The sequence below is a fragment of the Antedon bifida genome, chromosome 1, assembly GCF_963402885.1.
Source record: "Antedon bifida chromosome 1, ecAntBifi1.1, whole genome shotgun sequence".
Lineage (NCBI taxonomy): Eukaryota > Metazoa > Echinodermata > Crinoidea > Comatulida > Antedonidae > Antedon > Antedon bifida.
This window is the reverse complement of record NC_136226.1, coordinates 13,174,484-13,197,117: the sequence shown is the minus strand read 5'-3', so window position 1 is coordinate 13,197,117 and position 22,634 is coordinate 13,174,484. Positions and strand designations below refer to the sequence as shown.

The window sequence follows — 22,634 nt, the reverse complement described above, 5'->3', positions numbered from 1 at the left end:
GGATGTAGTGTACGACAAGGGGAGGATGTAGTGTACGACAAGGGGAGGATGTAGTGTACGACAAGGGGAAGAGGTAGTGTACGACAAGGGGAGGATGTAGTGTACGACAAGGGGAAGAGGTAGTGTACGACAAGGGGAGAAGGTAGTGTACGACAAGGGGAAGAGGTAGTGTACGACAAGGGGAGGAGGTAGTGTACGACAAGGGGAGGAGGTAGTGTACCACAAGGGGAGGATGTAGTGTACGACAAGGGGAGGAGGTAGTGTACGACAAGAGGAGGAGGTAGTGTACGACAAGGGGAGGAGGTAGTGTACAAGGGGAGGAGGTAGTGTACGACAAGGGGAGGAGGTAGTGTACGACAAGGGGAGGAGGTAGTGTACGACAAGAGGAGGAGGTAGTGTACTTATTCAAACAGAGCACTATTATTTAGCATGTTTGAGGATGCTTTTTTAAAAATTAAAGCTAGTATGGCAATGTAATAACATGACATGCATTTACCCATTGGTGCTGTACTCTGTACTTGTGCCGTTTGTTACAGGTTTTTCAACAGCTGTCGCACCATCGTTATCTTCTCTGATGTCTTCCATCTCTTTCATTGTTCCTGTCAATATTTTCACAAGTAGGATAACAATAAACTGAAAAACAAAAATAATATACAGTTTGTTATTTTATTGTTTATATATTAAAGAACTAATTTATTTCAAACAAAAGAACTCTGGCTGAAATCACCGAAAATTACATGTAATACCTGGAACAATAGTATAAATGACTGTTATACAATAATATTATACAAATAATGTCAACTGGTTTCTGAATAGCAGACATGTTGATCTAGTCAATGAATAAAAACATCGTTTGTAAACATGGTCTGAATTATAAACTACACTAACAGACATTATAAATTACAAGTTGAAAATTAGGCACAAAATGGCTAAATAAATGGCCACACCCACTAGCTCAACCAAGAATAAAACATGGCCACACTCACTAGCTCAACTACTGATAAAACATGGCCACACCTACCAGCTCAACCAATGTTAAAACATGGCCACACCCACTAGCTCAACCACTGATAAAACATGGCCACACCTACCAGCTCAACCAATATTAAAACATGGCCACACCCACTAATAAAACATGGCAACACCTACAACTCAACCAATGATAAAACATGGCCACACTCACTAGCCCAACCACTGATAAAACATGGCCACACCTACCAGCTCAACCAATGTTAAAACATGGCCACACCCACTAGCTCAACCACTGATAAAACATGGCCATACCTACCAGCTCAACCAATATTAAAACATGGCCACACCCACTAGCTCAATCAATGATAAAACATGGAAACACACCTACTAGCTCAACCACAAAAGATTATTTTCAGAAGCTATGACCAACTATAAAATTAGGTAAAAAAACGAAAATGTCCGATTTAACGGTTTCTGTACTCCTTGGATATAAATAACCTCAAATATGGAAATATTATTAATATACAATGGTTGTGAAGTACATATTAAATTCAACTATTTCAATGGTAAAAAAGCGCTAATCATCACAAAATTTATTAGGAAAGTCGTTGACATAATTCATGGACACAATCATAATCACCGCAACGCAATGGATAGCTTCTAAGTAAACCACTTAAACCAGACAGTTTCTTGCATGATAAGTACCAAGTGTTCTAATATATGCATGTTAATGATACTGAGAGGTCTTCTAAAAGCTAATGGACTTTATATTATCAGCCAATTGATATTCACAAATTTATCTACGTAATGCAGATATCTGGACCGCTACATGAAATGACCTCTAAATAACCTCTGTACTTAAACTAAAGTTAGTAGCAATACTAAAATTAAACACTTCATTTTACCAGCATTTAAGGAGACCTTTACAAGCCCATAATAATGATTTAAAACATTTAAAAATTCAAAATACTAAAACCTGTGTGACACTATAAATCACATGGGTTGCCTAAAAGTGAAATGCAAAATAACACAAACTATACTAGTGTCATTTCTGGCCACATGGGCCTTTCAATTCTTCATCCCAACCATCGTAGGGTTCAGGGATAAACTCGCTTATCATTGTTTTTGCGAATAATGTGCCTTTGCTGCTAAAAATAACATAATAGTGCATTTACATGGGTTTCATTTTCTTTAGAGTCCAACAATTACAGCAGACAGTGATGTATTAGCTCATTCTCATTTCCAATCTAATAAAGGATCGTGATGCCACAGACGTTTATAGACCGACTAAAGTACATAGCCATAAAGTTATAATGTAACAAGAGATGAAACATTCGTAAATTATCTTCACAAGATGGATTTTATCATACTATTTTCCTTAATTGTTGTGATTGATTGCAACGGTAGAAAACGAGGATTGGGAATTCTATTGGAATTGCCTGCATAAAGGTAGACGATCCCATCAAATGTTCTTATCTATGGAGTTCTTAGTCATGCACAATGTTTGTACCAGGGGACCAACAATGTACTATGTATAAGAATGGGATAAGGAGAGTATATTTACTCAATAATGAATAATGAATTTAAAAAAATGCAGTGGGGAAGAAGGTGTGGTATCATAATTCACTACATCACTATCATGATTGACTATTTGATATGTCTGATTTCTTGTGTAAAATGATGACTTAAGAATTTTAAAATGTAGATTTTTGCATTTAAGTGTATAGAGATGCATAGGCTGCAAAACAAGAATTACCAACATTCATGATCCCTTGTCAAAATAGCTAATGTAATAAAGTAGTCCCATTGTGTTTTACTATTTACTGCAGAACAGGCACAAAGAATGCAAATAGCTGTTTACTTTGCCTAACTCAACAGAACAAAGGTCAATCTCTAAAATAAGTTTGTTTAACTTAATTTTGACAGCAATAAATGATTTGGTAAACATGAATGTAAAGAGAGGGGGCGAGGAAGCTTTGACTGTATTTCATAACTATTCATTTTATATTTAGATAGAAAGAAAGAAATGTTTAAGAATTGTATTGCTTCCTGGCATGTTTTTAGCAGAGGAAGCAACTAAAAAATAACAAATTTCCTTGACTAATGTACTATATAATTTAATAATTATTTTGGAGTTTTGGAATTATATTTACAGTTCTGTCTATCACCGAGGAGTGTGGATGTAGTGGACATGTTAATTAAAGTAGTAATAATGATGATATCGATACTGGTGGTGATATGGGAAATGATGATAATAATGAACTAGACATGAAACTCGTCACTTTGACGAGTTAGTTATCCGCACCACGACAAACGCCACGTGCACGTCATACGTTGGAATATTGCACACAGATAAAGATTATGGCATTATGACAAGAACTGAAGAATATGACATGCTGTTAGTGCTGAATTTTGTGTCATATAGTATATACATGCAAACAGTATAAGCTGTATACATATTACATACAGTGTAGAATAGGTGAAATTACGGGACCCGCCATTTATTCCAATTTTTAACATGGCGACGGTATCAAAATGAAACACTTAGATAGCAATTTCAGAAGGAAATTATCTCAGGAACAACATATTAACGTGTAGAAGAAATTTGAATACGTAAAATATAGATGCGCACCCTTTTAAATGTGATGAACTATTACGCAAAATATGAAAATACGACTTTTTTTATTCAACTGGCCATATGATGACGTCACAACATCCGATTGGCAAAATGTTTACATGAATTCGTATCTACAATCCAATAGCTTCCAGAAAACGTTTTAATCGTGATTATCACATTTTATTCTTACGAGCTATTACAGATTAAAATTTACTGTAAAGATGAAATTAATGACCCACGTAATTAAAATTTTTAGGCATGATGATGTCATAAAAATTAAAATATTTTTATCTCATGCTAAAGAAAGTTGATTGACCTACACAATATATAAATGTAGGAGAAAAAGGAATACAGATAAGCGCGATGCGCTCCATTGAATGTGATGAGCAATAACGAAAGAGACAAAAATCCTATATTTTACATTCGTGTGGCCATACGATGACGTCACAATGTTTTTTTAGCCTTATTGATGCATGATCCGATATCTACAACTCATCAACTTCTAGATTTTGTAATAAAAATAAACGGTTAACGGTTTACTTTAGAAACTATGACTGTTTAAAAAAAGACATAATTTTGACGATTTTTTAAGCTTTTTCATAAAAAAACGCGCACGAATTGTCTAATTCAACGTGTTCGTATGGCGTTATTTAAACTGGAAAAGGTCTAAATTGTTTTCAAAATCACTGGGAAAGGCTTGAAAAATATAATTCAAGAGAAAAAAATATGTTTTTAACGCTATGTGCGCACCGCGCGCATAAAAAATTGCGCGCCCGTGGGAATTTTTGACATGCTCAAAATGACAAGAAACGCGTAAAAAGTTGATTAGAAATTAATTTTGCGCATTTTGAAATTTTAAATGCGCGTGCGCGCGTAACTTCTTGTCAAACATGCCATTTTTAATCCGTAGAAAGTTTGCCCCTGATATGACTTAAATTTTGGTTTTTAATCTATGATCAATCATTGAAATTCATAAAATTGCGCATAAGTCACGTTGCGCAACTATGACGTCATTCAAAAATAGGAGGTGCACAACTTCACGTAAATGCCCATATGTTGTCAAAGTTATGAAATGTTATGTTTACACATTTTAGAGGAACACGACTCACAAAAAGGAAGGAAGGAAAGAAGAATAATACAGAAAAAAAATATTGATCTCATACAATTACAAGGAGTTATCCGCTTGGTATACCAAGCGGATAACTAATAATGATAACATCGATAATAATATTGATGAAGATGCTAATAATGGAGAAGACTGATGACATGATGTCAATGCTGATACACAAACACTAATGAAGAAAATTATATAGTAGACAGAAATGGTAAAGGAGTGGTATATTATCAAACTGAATATATAATAATGGAAATGTCAATGATGATAGTGATGAGGACAATGATTTGAAGATGATTAAAATTGATGATTTAGTAGTTAAGTATGTACTTAACATGACAAGAGGACTTTGTAAAAATTATATTTTATAACAAAATGGCAAAGGTTTAGTAGAGAATAAAACAGGAAGGCTAAAACCATACAACAAATCCAATACTCAAATAAAAATTAGTTTTTCAATTAATAATACTTCTTCCTTACCACAAACCAATATACATCCATCAGCATAATTGCCCACAACATAAGGTTGAATTCCAATCCAAATGGCAGATGATCTGAATAATACACTTTGGCTACACTGGGTTGAATTGTTAACAATACTTTGAATGGATACCAGTACATTCTAGTAACGCACCTGCAAAATAAAAATATATTATAGAAATAAATCTGTCAATTTATCCATTAAAAAATCAATCATTTTCAAGTATGATACTCGCATCATGGTTTTTAACATTTCTAGGGGCCCGTTCGTACGGGTTGATATTTACCAGTTATTCCCGCTGTGAAGTCGCGTGCGGTAATTAAATTTTGCCTCTAGCTATTTAACAAACGAGGTAAAAAGTCCACCAAATTTAGAGGCATATTTAGGCGTATAATAAATCTCCGATCAGCCTATGGCGTGTAATTAATCTCCGATACTGCTTAAAATCCATAGGCGTTTGTCACCGGCGTTTTTTCGCGGCAAAGTCACGGCGCCTATGCTTATACACCGTGGTGTTTTTTTCGATGGACTTTAAGAAGTGAAAAAAAAAAATGTCTAATTTTTTTCAATCACAGTTTTGTAGGCTAATCTTTAAAGAACATTTTACAGTAAACATTTTGTCCATACGACTGTCCGTTGAGGAGTTACAAATTTTTAAGTAACTTGTCCTCTGAAAATAGGCTAAAAACGCTATGTTATATCTGTTGGTTACGCTTCGTTTACACGGCATTGTTTGTCATCGATCGAAGATGTCTTCCGTTTCGTGAAAAAGGCGTATTACAACAGAGAAATGGTAGAGAATCGAATAATTCGCACGAAACAATTCCTTGTTGTGGGTCGTAGGTTACAAACCGGGCTGACCTCTAAACGTAATTTCTGGCCATGAATCATTGAAGCATGGCCATGAATCGTTCAAGCATGGGCATAACTGGTTATAATCGGTAAATAATCTGTACGTACGAACGGTGTCTGATGCATGCCTTGGGGCTAGGTTGAAAATAAACGCTTATTTTTTTATACGTACGAACACAACCTAGGACTGGCTAGAGGTAATGGAACATATTCATTAGTGTTAATTTTGGATTACCTTTGGGTAATATATTGTATTTAATGTTTAATATGAGAAAAATGATTATCTTTGATACATTTATAGGGCTTTAAACTATGTTTGTGTTTTTTTAAAAATTTTGTTTCATGCAATGCTTTGGCTATGGGCGGATTAATACAAATACTATAAATATTGCTTTTTGTTAATCTGTGATTTAAAAACTGAAAATTCAATAACATTTTAGACTTATCCTTATTAAGAATAATTCAACTGCATAAGTAATGTGTAAATCATGCGTCAATTAACTGTCAGTTACAACCACCTTTTTTATGATTATTAAAAGTTTTTGAGATAACCCCTTACCATAGTACTAATACTCTCATTTTGTCTGTAACTACAAACTATATCATATTTAGTATGTAAATCTAGTTGGCATAACAACATTAGTCTAAATTTAATAGAGAAAAGTAAACAACAGGACATAATATCACATAAATCAACTGCTTTTAAGTGATTTCAATCATTATTTGTACAAACTAAACTTGTTTTTCTGACTTCCTTAAACAAATAAATGCAAACTATTCTTGCGTTTGAAAATAGAAAAAGAGAACAATTAACTCTGAAAAATGAAAACCGTAATTGACTCTTCGGAGTTACCGTACTCTGTTATGTTATGATTAATCAGTGGATATTTAGGTATTACAATTTTTATTGTTAAAAAAGTCAATCATACTCTGTGTAATATTGAAACATAGCACCTTCACTGTATTAAATTACAAGTAGTCAAATTCTAGAATATCATTATACTATCACGCAATGTAAATTAGTTTGTATTGTATGTAATTGCATTCTAATTATTTCTTGCTCACTTGCAATGCTATATAATGGGACTGAAATTATGACACACATTTTTAAAAAACAAAATACTTAATGGGAGTTTATTTAAGAGATTGGAATATCAATTATCCTGTTGCAATAAAATTAGGAATTATTATATAACTAATTTGATTGTACCATAGTTAGTATAAACCATTACAGTACATAGTGTTTATTATTATACAAGAGAGTCAACTACTGTACAGTAACAGGACATTGATGTGAACAGAACAGAGACTCATCAAAATACAGTTTCTATAATTATAAGAAGTTAATGAATAAAATGTTGGTAAACATTCATCATGAGTCACATAGTCATAGTGGTATGTGATGTAGCAGTGGGCGCTACCGGTTTATTGGACTGACTTATTTGCTACGCTCGCGCTAACCGCTCGCCAATTCGCCAATAATCCCTTAAACAAGATCTTTCCAGGCATATAATTTTTATTCTCATGGGTACATAAGAAATAGTATATTTTTAACTTCAAAGACACGTCACTTTTTGAAATTTCACGAACGTGTTAAAATCGCGGAAACGAAAATCAGCTTCATTGGGATACCTAATAATAATATAAATATAAAAGAAGTCACAAATAACAAACAAATACATGCATTATTTATTTAATAAACATTTTTGCGAATTTTTATGGTTTTTTTTAATTTGGCTAAAGGATTTTCAATTTGGCTAATGTTTTTCAAAACCTTTCGCCATTTTGGCGAACGAAAATTTGACCTTAGCGCGAGCGTAGATTTGATACAGCCATATTGGGTGGGTCATTCTCGATGGTGGCTCGCTTTTTGAGCCGAGATTGGAGTTTACTCTCTAGTTGCATAACACCTCTATGGTAGGTTATATTCTAGGCTTTCTAGGACACATGATCTACTAGCAAATCATAGACAGAGAAGTGAAAAGAATGTGATGTCCAAAATTCCTTGAATACACAAACACAGTCCTAGATCTTGGTCAGTGCAAAATTGTAAGTGTTGTTTGGCGTTGAAACATCTAGTGATAATTGGAAATCTTCTACCATAAGCCTAAACGTTAACCATGTTTGTTTTTGGAGTGTAACAAGAGACATTAACTAGTATGAGGGTTCTACTTACCACGAGACAAAAAATACACCAAAACTTATGTTTCCAAGTGTTTCGAAAATCTCAACTTTAGATCCATTTTTTCTTGGTTTAGAATAAACGCAACATTTTGCTAATTCCAGGAATATGTCATTAAAATCATGGCATAATAAAACCAAAGAACCTAACACATGGTATCTGAAATAAAGAAGTTAGAAGAAGCTGTAAAAACATATTATTCTCAATTGGGTTTTAAGATGAGGTTAAAAGATTGTAGAGAGATACATTGCCAAGTGTTGTAAGTTGTAAAAAGCGAAAGTTTAAAAAAAGATTGTATGGTAGAAAGAGAGATATAGCCACTTACCTGACAGTATATGAGAATGTAATAAGTATCAGTGTAAGAACATGATGTATACATAGTACAAGTGAATCACTTCTCCATACATCCAAGAAAATAGTAGCAAACATACTATGAAGATAGAATGATCCTTGCACGGCATACAACCAGTAAATTTCAGATGGAACCAATGATCCAACTGTCCAGCCTGAAATTAGTAATGAGTGAGTGAAAGTATTTATAAAACTAGCAAAGAAACCTACTTAAAAGTAGGAATGCCACCATGTCCCATATTTCCCCCTTTCCCCACTCATGGACAGATTTTAAAAGTAGTTAAAAACCTTCATTAAAAACATACAAGCTCTCTCTTATATACAGTGGATACTGTGTAATATACTGATTATATACTGTACAGCACCTTAGAGACTAAATTGTCTCTTTATTAACAACAGAAATTTCATTTTATATTATTACACAAATTAATATCACAAAAAAATGCATTTCATCTTAAATATTTAGTCATTTACTTTACTCAAGGATGATCAATCCTACAAACAATATCCTGTAAGTGAAATAAAGTTGTTGATTGTGGTTTGCTAAAACCCGCCCACACATACAAGCTTTCTCTCTGCTTCTTACAGTAGCTTGGATTAGACCTGTTCATTCAAGCGCCAATGTTTCTTTCTTCACGGTGTGTATATCCCATTTTTGATCAAAACAATTATAAACAACCATGTTCATCTTGTTGAATTGATGGACTTAAAAACATTTACGACTTATGTGAGAAGCTGGACACGAAGTACAAGTATGTGATACAAGATGTGGAGACCAGGATATGAACCTTTTATTTTATTTAGTCTCGTGTCTGCTTTTGTCAATGCTAATGAACAAGTTTCTGGGATTGTTTGCACCCGGGTTCAGAACATAGTATATTTTACAGACAGTTTAAAGTAAAAAAATTCTAACGTTCGATTACATTCAGCTTCATCCTATCTTGTCAATACTGCATCCACAATACAAAACACTGTATGAAATCAAAATACATTGAATCATAAACGAAAATAATTTTGAACTAGACATGAAACTCGTCACTTTGACGAGTTAGTTATCCGCACCACGACAAACGCCACGTGCACGTCATACGTTGGAATATTGCACACAGATAAAGATTATGGCATTATGACAAGAACTGAAGAATATGACATGCTGTTAGTGCTGAATTTTGTGTCATATAGTATATACATGCAAACAGTATAAGATACATTATTACATACAGTGTAGAATAGGTGAAATTACGGGACCCGCCATTTATTCCAATTTTTAACATGGCGACGGTATCAAAATGAAACACTTAGATAGCAATTTCAGAAGGAAATTATCTCAGGAACAACATATTAACGTGTAGAAGAAATTTGAATACGTAAAATATAGATGCGCACCCTTTTAAATGTGATGAACTATTACGCAAAATATGAAAATACGACTTTTTTTATTCAACTGGCCATATGATGACGTCACAACATCCGATTGGCAAAATGTTTACATGAATTCGTATCTACAATCCAATAGCTTCCAGAAAACGTTTTAATCGTGATTATCACATTTTATTCTTACGAGCTATTACAGATTAAAATTTACTGTAAAGATGAAATTAATGACCCACGTAATTAAAATTTTTAGGCATGATGACGTCATAAAAATTAAAATATTTTTATCTGATGCTAAAGAAAGTTGATTGACCTACACAATATATAAATGTAGGAGAAAAAGGAATACAGATAAGCGCGATGCGCTCCATTGAATGTGATGAGCAATAACGAAAGAGACAAAAATCCTATATTTTACATTCGTGTGGCCATACGATGACGTCACAATGTTTTTTTAGCCTTATTGATGCATGATCCGATATCTACAACTCATCAACTTCTAGATTTTGTAATAAAAATAAACGGTTAACGGTTTACTTTAGAAACTATGACTGTTTAAAAAAAGACATACTTTTGACGATTTTTTAAGCTTTTTCATAAAAAACGCGCACGAATTGTCTAATTCAACGTGTTCGTATGGCGTTATTTAAACTGGAAAAGGTCTAAATTGTTTTCAAAATCACTGGGAAAGACTTGAAAAATATAATTCAAGAGAAAAAAATATGTTTTTAACGCTATGTGCGCACCGCGCGCATAAAAAATTGCGCGCCCGTGGGAATTTTTGACATGCTCAAAATGACAAGAAACGCGTAAAAAGTTGATCAGAAATTAATTTTGCGCATTTTGAAATTTTAAATGCGCGTGCGCGCGTAACTTCTTGTGAAACATGCCATTTTTAATCCGTAGAAAGTTTGCCCCTGATATGACTTAAATTTTGTCAAAGTGTCAATACTAAATGACTTTTGGTTTTTAATCTATGATCAATCATTGAAATTCATAAAATTGCGCATAAGTCACGTTGCGCAACTATGACGTCATTCAAAAATAGGAGGTGCACAACTTCACGTAAATGCCCATATGTTGTCAAAGTTATGAAATGTTATGTTTACACATTTTAGAGGAACACGACTCACAAAAAGGAAGGAAGGAAAGAAGAATAATACAGAAAAACTAGATTTGAACTCGTCACTTTGACGAGTTCGGGTTATCCGCGCAAACGCAACATGCACATACGTTTAAAATATATGAACGCCGAAAATTATTATGCCATCCTATGACATGAATTAAATATGTTTACAGTGCTGAATTGTACCTATTTTGTAGCATACAGCATATTACAGTATTTACAGAATACACTGTATATGTTATATACAGTGGTAGCATAGACGAAATTACGAGACCCATCTTTTAAAGCCAATTATTAACACGATGACGTCATCAAATTGACTTATAAAGATAACTATTTTATAAGATAATTATCTAAATAATTACATTAATACAAATTTGAAGAATTTTGGGCACGTGAAAGTGAGATGCGCTCTCGTTTAAACGCAATGAACTTTTATGCAAGAGATGAAAATACGACTTTTTTTATTCAACTGGCTATATGATGACGTCACAACATCTGATTTTAAAAATGTTCACATGAATTCGTATCTACAATCCAATAGCTTCCAGAAAACCTTTTAATTATGATTATCACTTTTTATTCTGACGAGCTATAACAGATTGAAATTTACTGTAAAGATGAAAATAGGTGACCCACGTTATTTACATTTTTAGACATGATGACGTCATAAAAATTAAAATATTTTTAACTCATGCGAAAGATAGTTAATTGACCTAGACAGTATTAAAATATCGGGTGAAATGGAATACGTATAAGCGAGATGCGCTATATTTAATGTGATGAGCAATAACGAAACAGTAAAAAATCCTATATTTTACATTCGTGTGGCCATACGATGATGTCATAACATCCGAGAGGTAAAAATTCTGCATGAATTCATATCTACAATTTATCTTCTTGCATAATAAGTTAAAAAAATTGGGGGTCACCTTCGATCCTGAAGAGCTATAATAGATTCAAAATAGGCATATATTTGACAATATTTTGTAACTTTTTCAACTAAAACGCGCGCAAATGTTATAAATCAACGTGTTCGTATGACGTCATTTTAATTTGAAATGATGTCAATCTTTTTTTAAATGACTAGGAAAGGCTGGAAAATCACAATTCAAGAGAAAAAAACATGTTTTTCATGCTCCGTGTGCACCTTACGCGTAACATTTTTCGCGCGCGTGGGAATTTTTGACATGCTCAAAATGTCATGATCAGCGCAGAAAGTTGATTAGAAATTAATTTTGCGCATTTTGAAACTTTAAATGCGCGTGCGCGCGTAATTTCTTGTAAAACACGTCATTTTTAATCCATAGAAAGTTTGCGCTTGATATGACTTAAATTTTCACCAAGTGTCAATACAAAATGACTTTTATTTTTTATCCTATGATCAATCATTAAAATTCATAAAATCGCGCGTAAGTCACGTTACGCAACTCTGACGTCATTCAAAATATGGAGGTGCACAACTTCAGGTAAATGTCCATATAATGACAAAGTTATACAAAAGATATATTCACAAGCAATAGGGGATATGCTGTAGACAAAAATCCGGGAAAGAAAGAAGAATAACAAAGAAGATGAAAAAGATATTTACAATCACATGGGTTATCCTGCAACTAAGTTGCGGATAACCAACTAGATTTGAACTCGTCACTTTGACGAGTTCGGGTTATCCGCGCAAACGCAACATGCACATACGTTTAAAATATATGAACGCCGAAAATGATTATGCCATCCTATGACATGAATTAAATATGTTTACAGTGCTGAATTGTACCTATTTTGTAGCATACAGCATATTACAGTATTTACAGAATACACTGTATATGTTATATACAGTGGTAGCATAGACGAAATTACGAGACCCATCTTTTAAAGCCAATTATTAACACGATGACGTCATCAAATTGACTTATAAAGATAACTATTTTAGAAGATAATTATCTAAATCATTACATTAATACAAATTTGAAGAATTTTGGGCACGTGAAAGTGAGATGCGCTCTCGTTTAAACGCAATGAACTTTTACGCAAGAGATGAAAATACGACTTTTTTTATTCAACTGGCTATATGATGACGTCACAACATTTGATTTGAAAAATGTTCACATGAATTCGTATCTACAATCCAATAGCTTCCAGAAAACCTTTTAATTATGATTATCACTTTTTATTCTGACGAACTATAACAGATTGAAATTTACTGTAAATATGAAAATAGGTGACCCACGTTATTTACATTTTTAGACATGATGACGTCATAAAAATTAAAATATTTTTAACTCATGCGAAAGATAGTTAATTGACCTAGACAGTATTAAAATATCGGGTGAAATGGAATACGTATAAGCGAGATGCGCTCTATTTAATGTGATGAGCAATAACGAAACAGTAAAAAATCCTATATTTTACATTCGTGTGGCCATACGATGACGTCATAACATCCGAGAGGTAAAAATTCTGCATGAATTCATATCTAAAATTTATCTTCTTGCATAATAAGTTAAAAAAATTGGGGGTCACCTTCGATCCTGAAGAGCTATAATAGATTCAAAATAGGCATATATTTGACAATATTTTGTAACTTTTTTAACTAAAACGCGCGCAAATGTTATAAATCAACGTGTTCGTATGACGTCATTTTAATTTGAAATGATGTCAATCTTTTTTTAAATGACTAGGAAAGGCTGGAAAATTACAATTCAAGAGAAAAAAACATGTTTTTCATGCTCCGTGCGCACCTTACGCGTAAAATTTTTTGCGCGCGTGGGAATTTTTTACATGCTCAAAATGTCATGATCAGCGTAGAAAGTTGATTAGAAATTAATTTTGCGCATTTTTAAATTTTAAATGCGCGTGCGCGCGTAACTTCTTGTGAAACATGTCATTTTTAATCCATAGAAAGTTTGCCCTTGATATGACTTAAATTTTTACCAAGTGTCAATACAAAATGACTTTTGGTTTATAATCTATGACCTATCATTGAAATTCATAAAATTGCGCGTAACTTACGCTGCGCGACTCTAACGTCATTAAAAATATGGAGGTGCACAACTTCAGGTAAATGTCCATATAATGACAAAGTTATACACTAGATTTGAACTCGTCACTTTGACGAGTTCGGGTTATCCGCGCAAACGCAACATGCACATACTTAACCATATGAACCTCGACAATTATTATGCCATCCTATGACATGAAATAAATATGTTTACAGTGCTGAATTCTACCTATTATGTAGCATACACCATATTACAGTATTTTACAGAATAAACTGTATATGTTATATACAGTGTAGCATAGACAAAATTACGAGACCCATCTTTTAAATCCAATTTTTAACACGATGACGTCATCAAATCGACATATAAAGATAACAATTTTAGAAGATAATTATCTAAAAATTTACATTAAAACAAATTTGAAGAATTTTGGGCACGTAAAAGTGAGATGCGCTCTCGTTTAAACGCAATGAACTTTTACGCAAGAGATGAAAATATGACTTTTTGAATTCAACTGGCCATATGATGACGTCACAACATCTGATTGGCAAAATATTCACATCAATTCGTATCTACAATCCAATAGCTTCCAGAAAACGTTTTAATCATGATTATCACTTTTTATTCTGACGAGCTATAACAGATTGAAATTTACTGTAAAGATGAAAATAAGTGACCCACGTTATTTACGTTTTTAGACATGATGACGTCATAAAAATTAAAATATTTTTAATTCATGCGAAAGATAGTTGATTAACGTAGACAATATTAAAATTTCGGGGGAAATGGAATACGTATAACCTAGAAGCGCTTTGTTGAATTTGATGAGCAATAACGAAAGAGTAAAAAATCCTATATTTTACATTCGTGTGGCCATACGATGACGTCATAACATCCGAGTGGTAAAGGTTCTGCATGAATTCATATCTACAACATATCTGCTTACATATTAAATTAAAAAAATTGGGGGTCGTGGATGATCCTGAGGAGCTATAATAGAATAAAAATAGGCTTAATTTTGACAATTTGTTGTCACTTTTGCAACTAAAATGCGCGCAAATGGTCTAAATCAACATGTTCGTATGACGTCATTTTAATTTGAAATGATGTAAATCTTTTTTAAAATGACTAAGAAAGGCTGTAAAATCATAATTCAAGAAAAAAACACATGATTTTCATGCTCCGTGCGCACCTTACGCGTAATTTTTTTCGCGCGCGTGAGAATTTTTTACATGTTTAAAATGTCATGATCAGCGTAGAAAGTTGATTAGAAATTAATTTTGCGCATTTTTAAATTTTAAATGCGCGTGCGCGCGTAACTTCTTGTGAAACATGTCATTTTTTATCCATAGAAAGTTTGCCCTTGATATGACTTAAATTTTCACTAAGTGTCAATACAAAATGACTTTTGGTTTATAATCTATGACCAAACATTGAAATTCATAAAATCGCGCGTAACTTACGCTACGCGACTCTAACGTCATATAACGAAGTTTCCTGCACATCTACAGCTACAGATCAATCTTATGACAAAGTTATACAATCTTATGTTGACAAGGGTGAGAGATATGCGTGCAACAAAATTCCGGGAAAGAAAGAAGAACAAAGATGATGAAAAAAAAAGATATTTACAATCACATGGGTTATCCTGCAACTAAGTTGCGGATAACCAAAAAGATATATTCACAAGAAATAGGGGATATGCTGCTCACAAAAATCCGGGAAAGAAAGAAGAATAAAGATGAAAATGATTTTTACAATCACAAGGGTTATCCGCAACTTCTAAGTTGCGGATAACCAAAAATATTGATCTCATACAATTACAAGGAGTTATCCGCTTGGTATACCAAGCGGATAACTAATTATATTGGTATTGAAGGATGGGACCCTATAGGAAATTGACAAATTGACATTGACATTGGATTTTAAATAATCTGAGAAACAGGATATCAATTATCAATCAATGCTTTATACCTTCAGGAGTAACACGAAAAGCCAATATAGAATACAAGTCAATTTAGCTTTAGTCAACCAATGGTCACTTTTTGTTGTGAACTGTAACCCACTTTAAAAACTCTACAGTGTGTTTAAACAATCTTGCCACCAGTAAAAGCTCTATACATATGTGTACAATATGACTATAACATTCAGTTCACTGATAGTGTTATACTGTATATACTACACAGTGCGACTTGCAGCCTTTTTCTGAATTGTGCACGAAGGTGTGGACAACCCATACCACAACTTTCTTCTCCAAAAGAATGCCTTTCATGTTGAGTGCTGCCACCAAACGGCACCCGTTCGTCTTTTTAAGTTTTAATACTTGTTCAACAATATGTATAGCTATGGTTTGCGGCGCCCTGCCTTAACCGCTCGGCCACTCGACTAGAATATTAATCATACTCACTAATCAATAATAGAGCAATAGCTGCTTCATGACACATGCAATAAGCAGTTATCTTTCTTTTAATTAGACCTTTGTTTCCAAGCAGTATCAAATAACCAGAGCCAACTTGATAAGTTGTCATAATTTGTTTTACTGTATATATCCTTATAGTTACAATAAGGACGGAAAATGGAAGTTTAACTCAAAAGCTTTAAATTCTGATTAAGACAAAAGAGACCTGTAGAAAATTAAGGAAGATACAAATTATAACAATTCTATAGCCTAGACCCAAGAAATAGCCGAGACCAAAACTAAAGTCTGTACCTTAAAAAAAGTACACAAACCAATAGTGACCATGTTAATAAATAATAATAATAATAATAATAATAATATCCTGGATTTATATAGCGCCTAATGTTGTGAAACCTCTAAGCGCTGAACATTATTACCCCAGTCATTTTTTGCATCAAACATGTATGGAAACATAGTAGTCTATGAGTGTTAGCTTACCTGTATAAACCGACAATAGCCCGTGATGTCCAGAGGGACGGCTTAGGTAAGCTAGGCACGAAATAGACTCATGCTTTTGTAATTGTAAAAGTACCTACTGTAATACCTACAATGCTCAAAGTATCACAAACTCAGAACTACTGTACTGATGATAACTCATACAGTAAGTCATATTACTTTGAACATCACAAAAATAAATGGCATTATTGAAAATAATAATACTGTAGTACAGAAAATTCTAAGTTGAAGTTTTTATGAGGTTAATATTTCTGTCTGACAAAAATCATTAATAAGTTCATGTCATTTGACAGCTTGGCAAAACTAATACTAGGTGTACTGTATACTCAATGAGAAATTAATTTCTCAAATGAAGCATAAACATTATAAATGTATGAAATGCATTGAGGCTTTAACCGATTTTTAATACCAATAAGATTTACTGTATAATAATAAAACACAGATAATCATAGAGTAGACCAACTTGTTTTATACAAGAAATGGGTATTATTGATTTAGAAACCAATGCATCTAGAGATTAGTGATGCATTCAAATATAACAAATACCCAACCAGATACCAAACAAGCATGAACAAACAAAATCAGCAATAAGTTCAAGAATTTGTTTCTATTTGTAAAGGAAGAAAGATGAATACATTTTAAACAGTTAGTATCTGTTTAAAGATTACTGTACTGTTTCATTTATTAAATGTTGACTCTTGTGTACAGTAGTACACATTAAAAAATATAGTTGCATGTTCAATGTAGGGCCTACTGACCTTAGCTCCTTAGTTACACTAATTTTGAACCAGTACCAGGCAATATATTTTTATTAATTTATTTAGGGGTAAAACAATGGAATCTACCAAGTTGGTGTCCATATTAAAGCCTAAATTAGGAGATGGAAGTATACATACTGTACACACAAAACAGCGTTACAAAAAGAAAAGACAATTGTATGTGGGATGGTCCGCACTAGAGGGCATAGTTCGGGTCGGTACCATTATCTGATATGGGTGTTTTTCGGTTTTTTCTTTTTGTATTGTATTCCTCTCTTTGGAGAGAGGCTATTGTTGGTTTATCCAGGTAAGCTAGGCACGATAGACTAGATGATTTCTCAATATTCCATTTATTTCAATACATGTATATAAAATAATACGTACCTTTGAAAATGATGTTTGGTTTGTAAAAGACTTCATATCCGCAAAAAAAAATTACATAAGCTGTGAACGACCATGAAAATGTGTAAAATGTAAACCTCCACGCACTTTCTGGAAATTTTGCTGCATTGACAGGTGTCAACTGAAGATGATTTGTTAAAGGCTAAAAAAAAATAAAGATATTTTTACTTGAAATGATATTATTATCTTATCATACGTACAGTCAACTCATTAACATAAACTATAATAATATACAGGGTAGTTGATTATTATATCACTAATACTAATCTTTTGTTATGTACTGTACATTGCAATAATCAAAGCAAACAAAATTATATTAATTGTCATTCAGAAGGCTTGCTGTAATCTAAATACAGTATATATAGAGTACCATCATTTTTACAGATGCAATGTTCTTATCAGTAATTAACATATTACACACCCAGTACGGATAGTAGTTAACTAAAACATAACGGGTCCCTTCAGATTTCCCTTTCTACACCTGGACAACCCGTAACAAAGCAACAACAAAAACAACAAACAAACACCCCAAACCCCATAAGCGCTATTGCGGACATGGCGCTATATAACTCTTCATTATCAATTTAACAATCTAGTAAAAATCTTTATTAAAAGAACACATTCAGGATCCAAAAACAAAGTGTCCCCTTAATGTTTAAATGTCTATATGCCGTTAAACCATATCTACTGTACTACTCCTTGTTTGTATTATGGGGAAGGTGTACCAAAGCAAGGCATCTATTGTAACTTAGTTCATGAGAAACAACTTGATAACAAGTAGAACATTTCATGTGACTGATTCTTTTTGAAAATGGTACTTTATCTACAAGAGCCTGAGAATGTATGTCCCCTTCCACTCCAAACAATTAAATCTCTAATATTGACATGACCTTCGAAAAGGATCCTCAAAATAAAAAGAAAATAATCAAGTGGATTTAATGGGTACTACTTCTTTTAAACCAGCTAAAGATTAATTGTTGGTTGTGTACTACATGGCTGACAACTACAATAACAGATTTCATTTATAATTCAATTTCTTAAAAGAAGTTAAAAAAGACCTACTTAAAGAAGCTTACTGTTCACCTATTTTACACATTAAGAAGCATACTGTATGTAGTATTTTTATATACTTGCTGTGAATCTTTCTGTTTAGATCCCCGATTTAAACTCTAGTCCTGAATGTAGGATTATTTCAAAACAATGCAATACTGAGTCATTGGTGCATTTCTGAATACGGATTGTGTTTACATAGTAGGACACAAACAAAACCCAGTTTACTGTGTTCTATGTAGGCTACATGGACAGTCCTTACAGGTTTCTTGTTATACAGTATGTTATTGTTACTGTTACTACACTAGTCTTCCATGTTTAATATGCCTTGGTTTGATGCATTAATTGTTTTAGTTGATGTGTGCCATTCATCAATTTAAAGATATGTTTTGTATTATGTATTATTTAAATAATTTAACCTTTTGTTAACAACTTTGATCAGTATCACATGGCCTAGCCCAGAAAACACAACTCATCCCAATGTAAACAATAAACCTTTGTTTCCAAAATGAACATAACAATGGAATCTGTGACCGGGAAGGTCGAACCCCTGCCATATGTGGATTTGTCATTGTCATTGGTTTTATCATCTTAGTCAAGCTATCATGTGAAATTGACATTTGGTCAATCATCAACTGTAACTAATTGTAACATGGTAAAGTCCAAACTGGGAATAAAACTTCTAACAAGCCCAAATCGAGATGTAGGTAAACCAATTTCAGGTTCAAGATGATCAATGTTGACATATGCCCCATTATTTTTGGTAATTGGGGTATATAATGGGTGTAAGTAAATATGACTTAAAAATTCATCGTAATAAAATAAGAAAACGAAACTGGAAATATAGAAACTTTATTTGCAGCACAGTACTATTCGGACTTACACTGTACAGTACATCTATTATTTTAAAAAGTAGTTTGTTACCTTGAAACAACTAACAGCCTAACAAACAAGAAAATCTTTGGTAAAGAACAAGGGATGCCTCACTGCACAATAGGAATGCTTCTTTTTGTAGTTAAAATCCTTGTAAAATTACAATAGAAAACTTATACTGGTGTATTGATTGCGTTTATCTACAGTATTGTTAATCACCTTTGGAAACTGATTTTAGTAGATTTTAATTAAAAATTCAATTTTTACACAATATTTTTGATAAAAAATTGTGTATAACAATTCTGAGAAATAATTATTCTGAAACTGCAACACTGGCCTTGTTAGTTTGTGGCAGGTTATACAGTATTCATATTTTTTCTGTTAATAATAATAATAATCTGTTGGTGCATTCTGCGACATGCCCAAATATTCGTCTACCTGCTCTTGGTAAATCAAGACAAGTTTTTAAGGCACCCTGGTTTTTTTTTTTTTAAAGATTGGCAAGTTACATGATGCATAACTCCATGCATGATGCAAGGGGTTGTTAATTAGCAACTCCCTGGTGACAGCAATGTGACGATGACACCAATGTGACACTCACCAATATCGCAATTGCTACCTGTTGTGATTGGCTGCTAAAATCTTTATATAATAGTTATACCCATATTCCCAATTATTAATACATTCCATGAACAATAGGGAGGTTTCGCAATCTTACGAATACGATAACCAAAACGGATACGTCAAACACACGTATTCGTTATTCGTAAGGCAGGAAAAATCTGTTTCGCATGGCAACGAAATATTGAGGCCGCCGTCCAAAATATGACTGCGGTAAATTTGAGCGAAGCGGCAGGTACGTGTTGCTTGGTGCTTGGCTGCCTAGGCCTAGCGTAACATCAAAGCGAGTGAGGACTTTAAAAACTGCTATTTATCAAAATTTACCTGGCATTTTAGTAAATTACTTTAGCAAATTACTTTCAATAAATCTATAATTATATTATAATCATGAATCATTCCTGATTCAAATGCAAAGTGTGCAAAATAGATCAAAAACTATACTCGTTTTGTAGTTACGAATATGACTGGTGATATTCGTCAACACGAATACGCTTTACGAATATGAAATGGGGATCAGCTCAAAAGTTTCACAAATGTGTGACGTATCCGTTTTCGTATTCGTAAGGTTGCGAAACCTCCCTAATGACTACAGATAGTTACAAGATATTCTATACTAGTAGTGTACCTTTGCTTTCGTGTGATGCTGCAAGGACTTACTGTACCCTTCGAGTCGAGGCCAAGTTGAGCTTCCACGAAATCAAGCCAATTAGGCCATATCGTCTTTAGGCTCACTTACCTTATGGAGTGCACACAAGGAAATCGGGACTCATTGACACCACCTGCCTTTTCTCTATTCGCAAATCATCGAGTGTAGGCTGCCACCACGGGCCAGCCCAGGGAGGTACGTTCTAGGCCTATTCTACCTGGCACCGTGATAATATCAGTACTGTGAAATAGTAGGCACTTTCTAGATACACTGTAGGTAGGCCTAATCTAGTTGGCCTTCTACTTTAGCAATCCATATCAACTCGATCAATAATGTCCCACCCATCATCACCACACACAGAGGAAACACCCACCCACTTCAGTGTGGTACACACTCGGCAGCCACTGGATGGACTGCCACTCACTGGAAGCCATTTCAAACACATAACACTAAAATAAAAAGTACACCTAAACATAGCGTATAATTTAATGAAACACTACACATTATATAGCCTACCTTGAATATATATTTGGTAAAGATATGTCTTACAAATGTCCATACACAAGCTAGCAAAACGATAATGAACAAATCTGTGTTTTCGTATCGGCCGTACTTTCTAAATTCGCCAATAAATCCCTCCGGCTCCACGGGCTCATTGCGTATATACTCTGGAAGTTCAAAAATCAGACCGTAAAATAGTCCTATATAGTCTGGAATAAATAAAAAACCTTCACCGCCCATAATGGCAGTATTTTCCCCCTTATTTGTGTAGATAAATCGTGCAAAATCGGCCTCTACTCAACACTCGTCACGGGGCTTGAAATTCTCTCGTGAGTATACGGGGCGTGAACCGGATGAAATATCTGAAAACACGAACAGTGCATTGCGATTGTCCAATCTCGACGTTTCACACATGCGCTGCATGAAACATGCCATATCTAAGTTCAATATTTAGAGGGCGCTAAACATGTTTTCCATTAAAATTATTTGTTTAAATTTAAGTGAAAATTTCAATTTTGATTATAAAAACAACCAAAGGCGGCCTAGGCCTACGTTATTATTTTACAGTAATGTTGAAGTCGAATTTTATCGACAGGCCTAACTATATGCGATAAATTTGGCGATAATTAAGCCTTAATATTAAATTAGAAAATCGAACGATATCAATAACGAATTACGAATATGAACACATTAATTCATCACATAATCAAAGGAAAATAATATGTACAGAGTTTAGAAATTTATATTTCAACTGTATGCATGCAGCATAGTAAACAGTATTTATAACAAACGTTTTAGATA

General features: G+C 33.5%; 1 protein-coding gene across 1 annotated transcript in view; it reads right to left on the bottom strand.

Moving 5' to 3' along the window:
* LOC144842807 (ceramide synthase 1-like) overlaps positions 1 to 22,193 on the bottom strand; it is a 28,242-nt gene extending 6,049 nt beyond the window's left edge. The window contains exons 1-6 of the mRNA XM_078699355.1: positions 21,849 to 22,193; positions 18,125 to 18,284; positions 8,544 to 8,724; positions 8,213 to 8,377; positions 5,184 to 5,337; positions 497 to 633 (exon numbers count right to left, since the gene is read on the bottom strand). Coding sequence (XP_078555481.1) covers positions 497 to 633; positions 5,184 to 5,337; positions 8,213 to 8,377; positions 8,544 to 8,724; positions 18,125 to 18,284; positions 21,849 to 22,073 — 1,022 coding nt within the window. The 5' untranslated portion in view covers positions 22,074 to 22,193. The remainder of the gene's footprint in view (positions 1 to 496; positions 634 to 5,183; positions 5,338 to 8,212; positions 8,378 to 8,543; positions 8,725 to 18,124; positions 18,285 to 21,848) is intronic.
* Between the last annotated feature and the right edge of the window lie 441 nt (positions 22,194 to 22,634).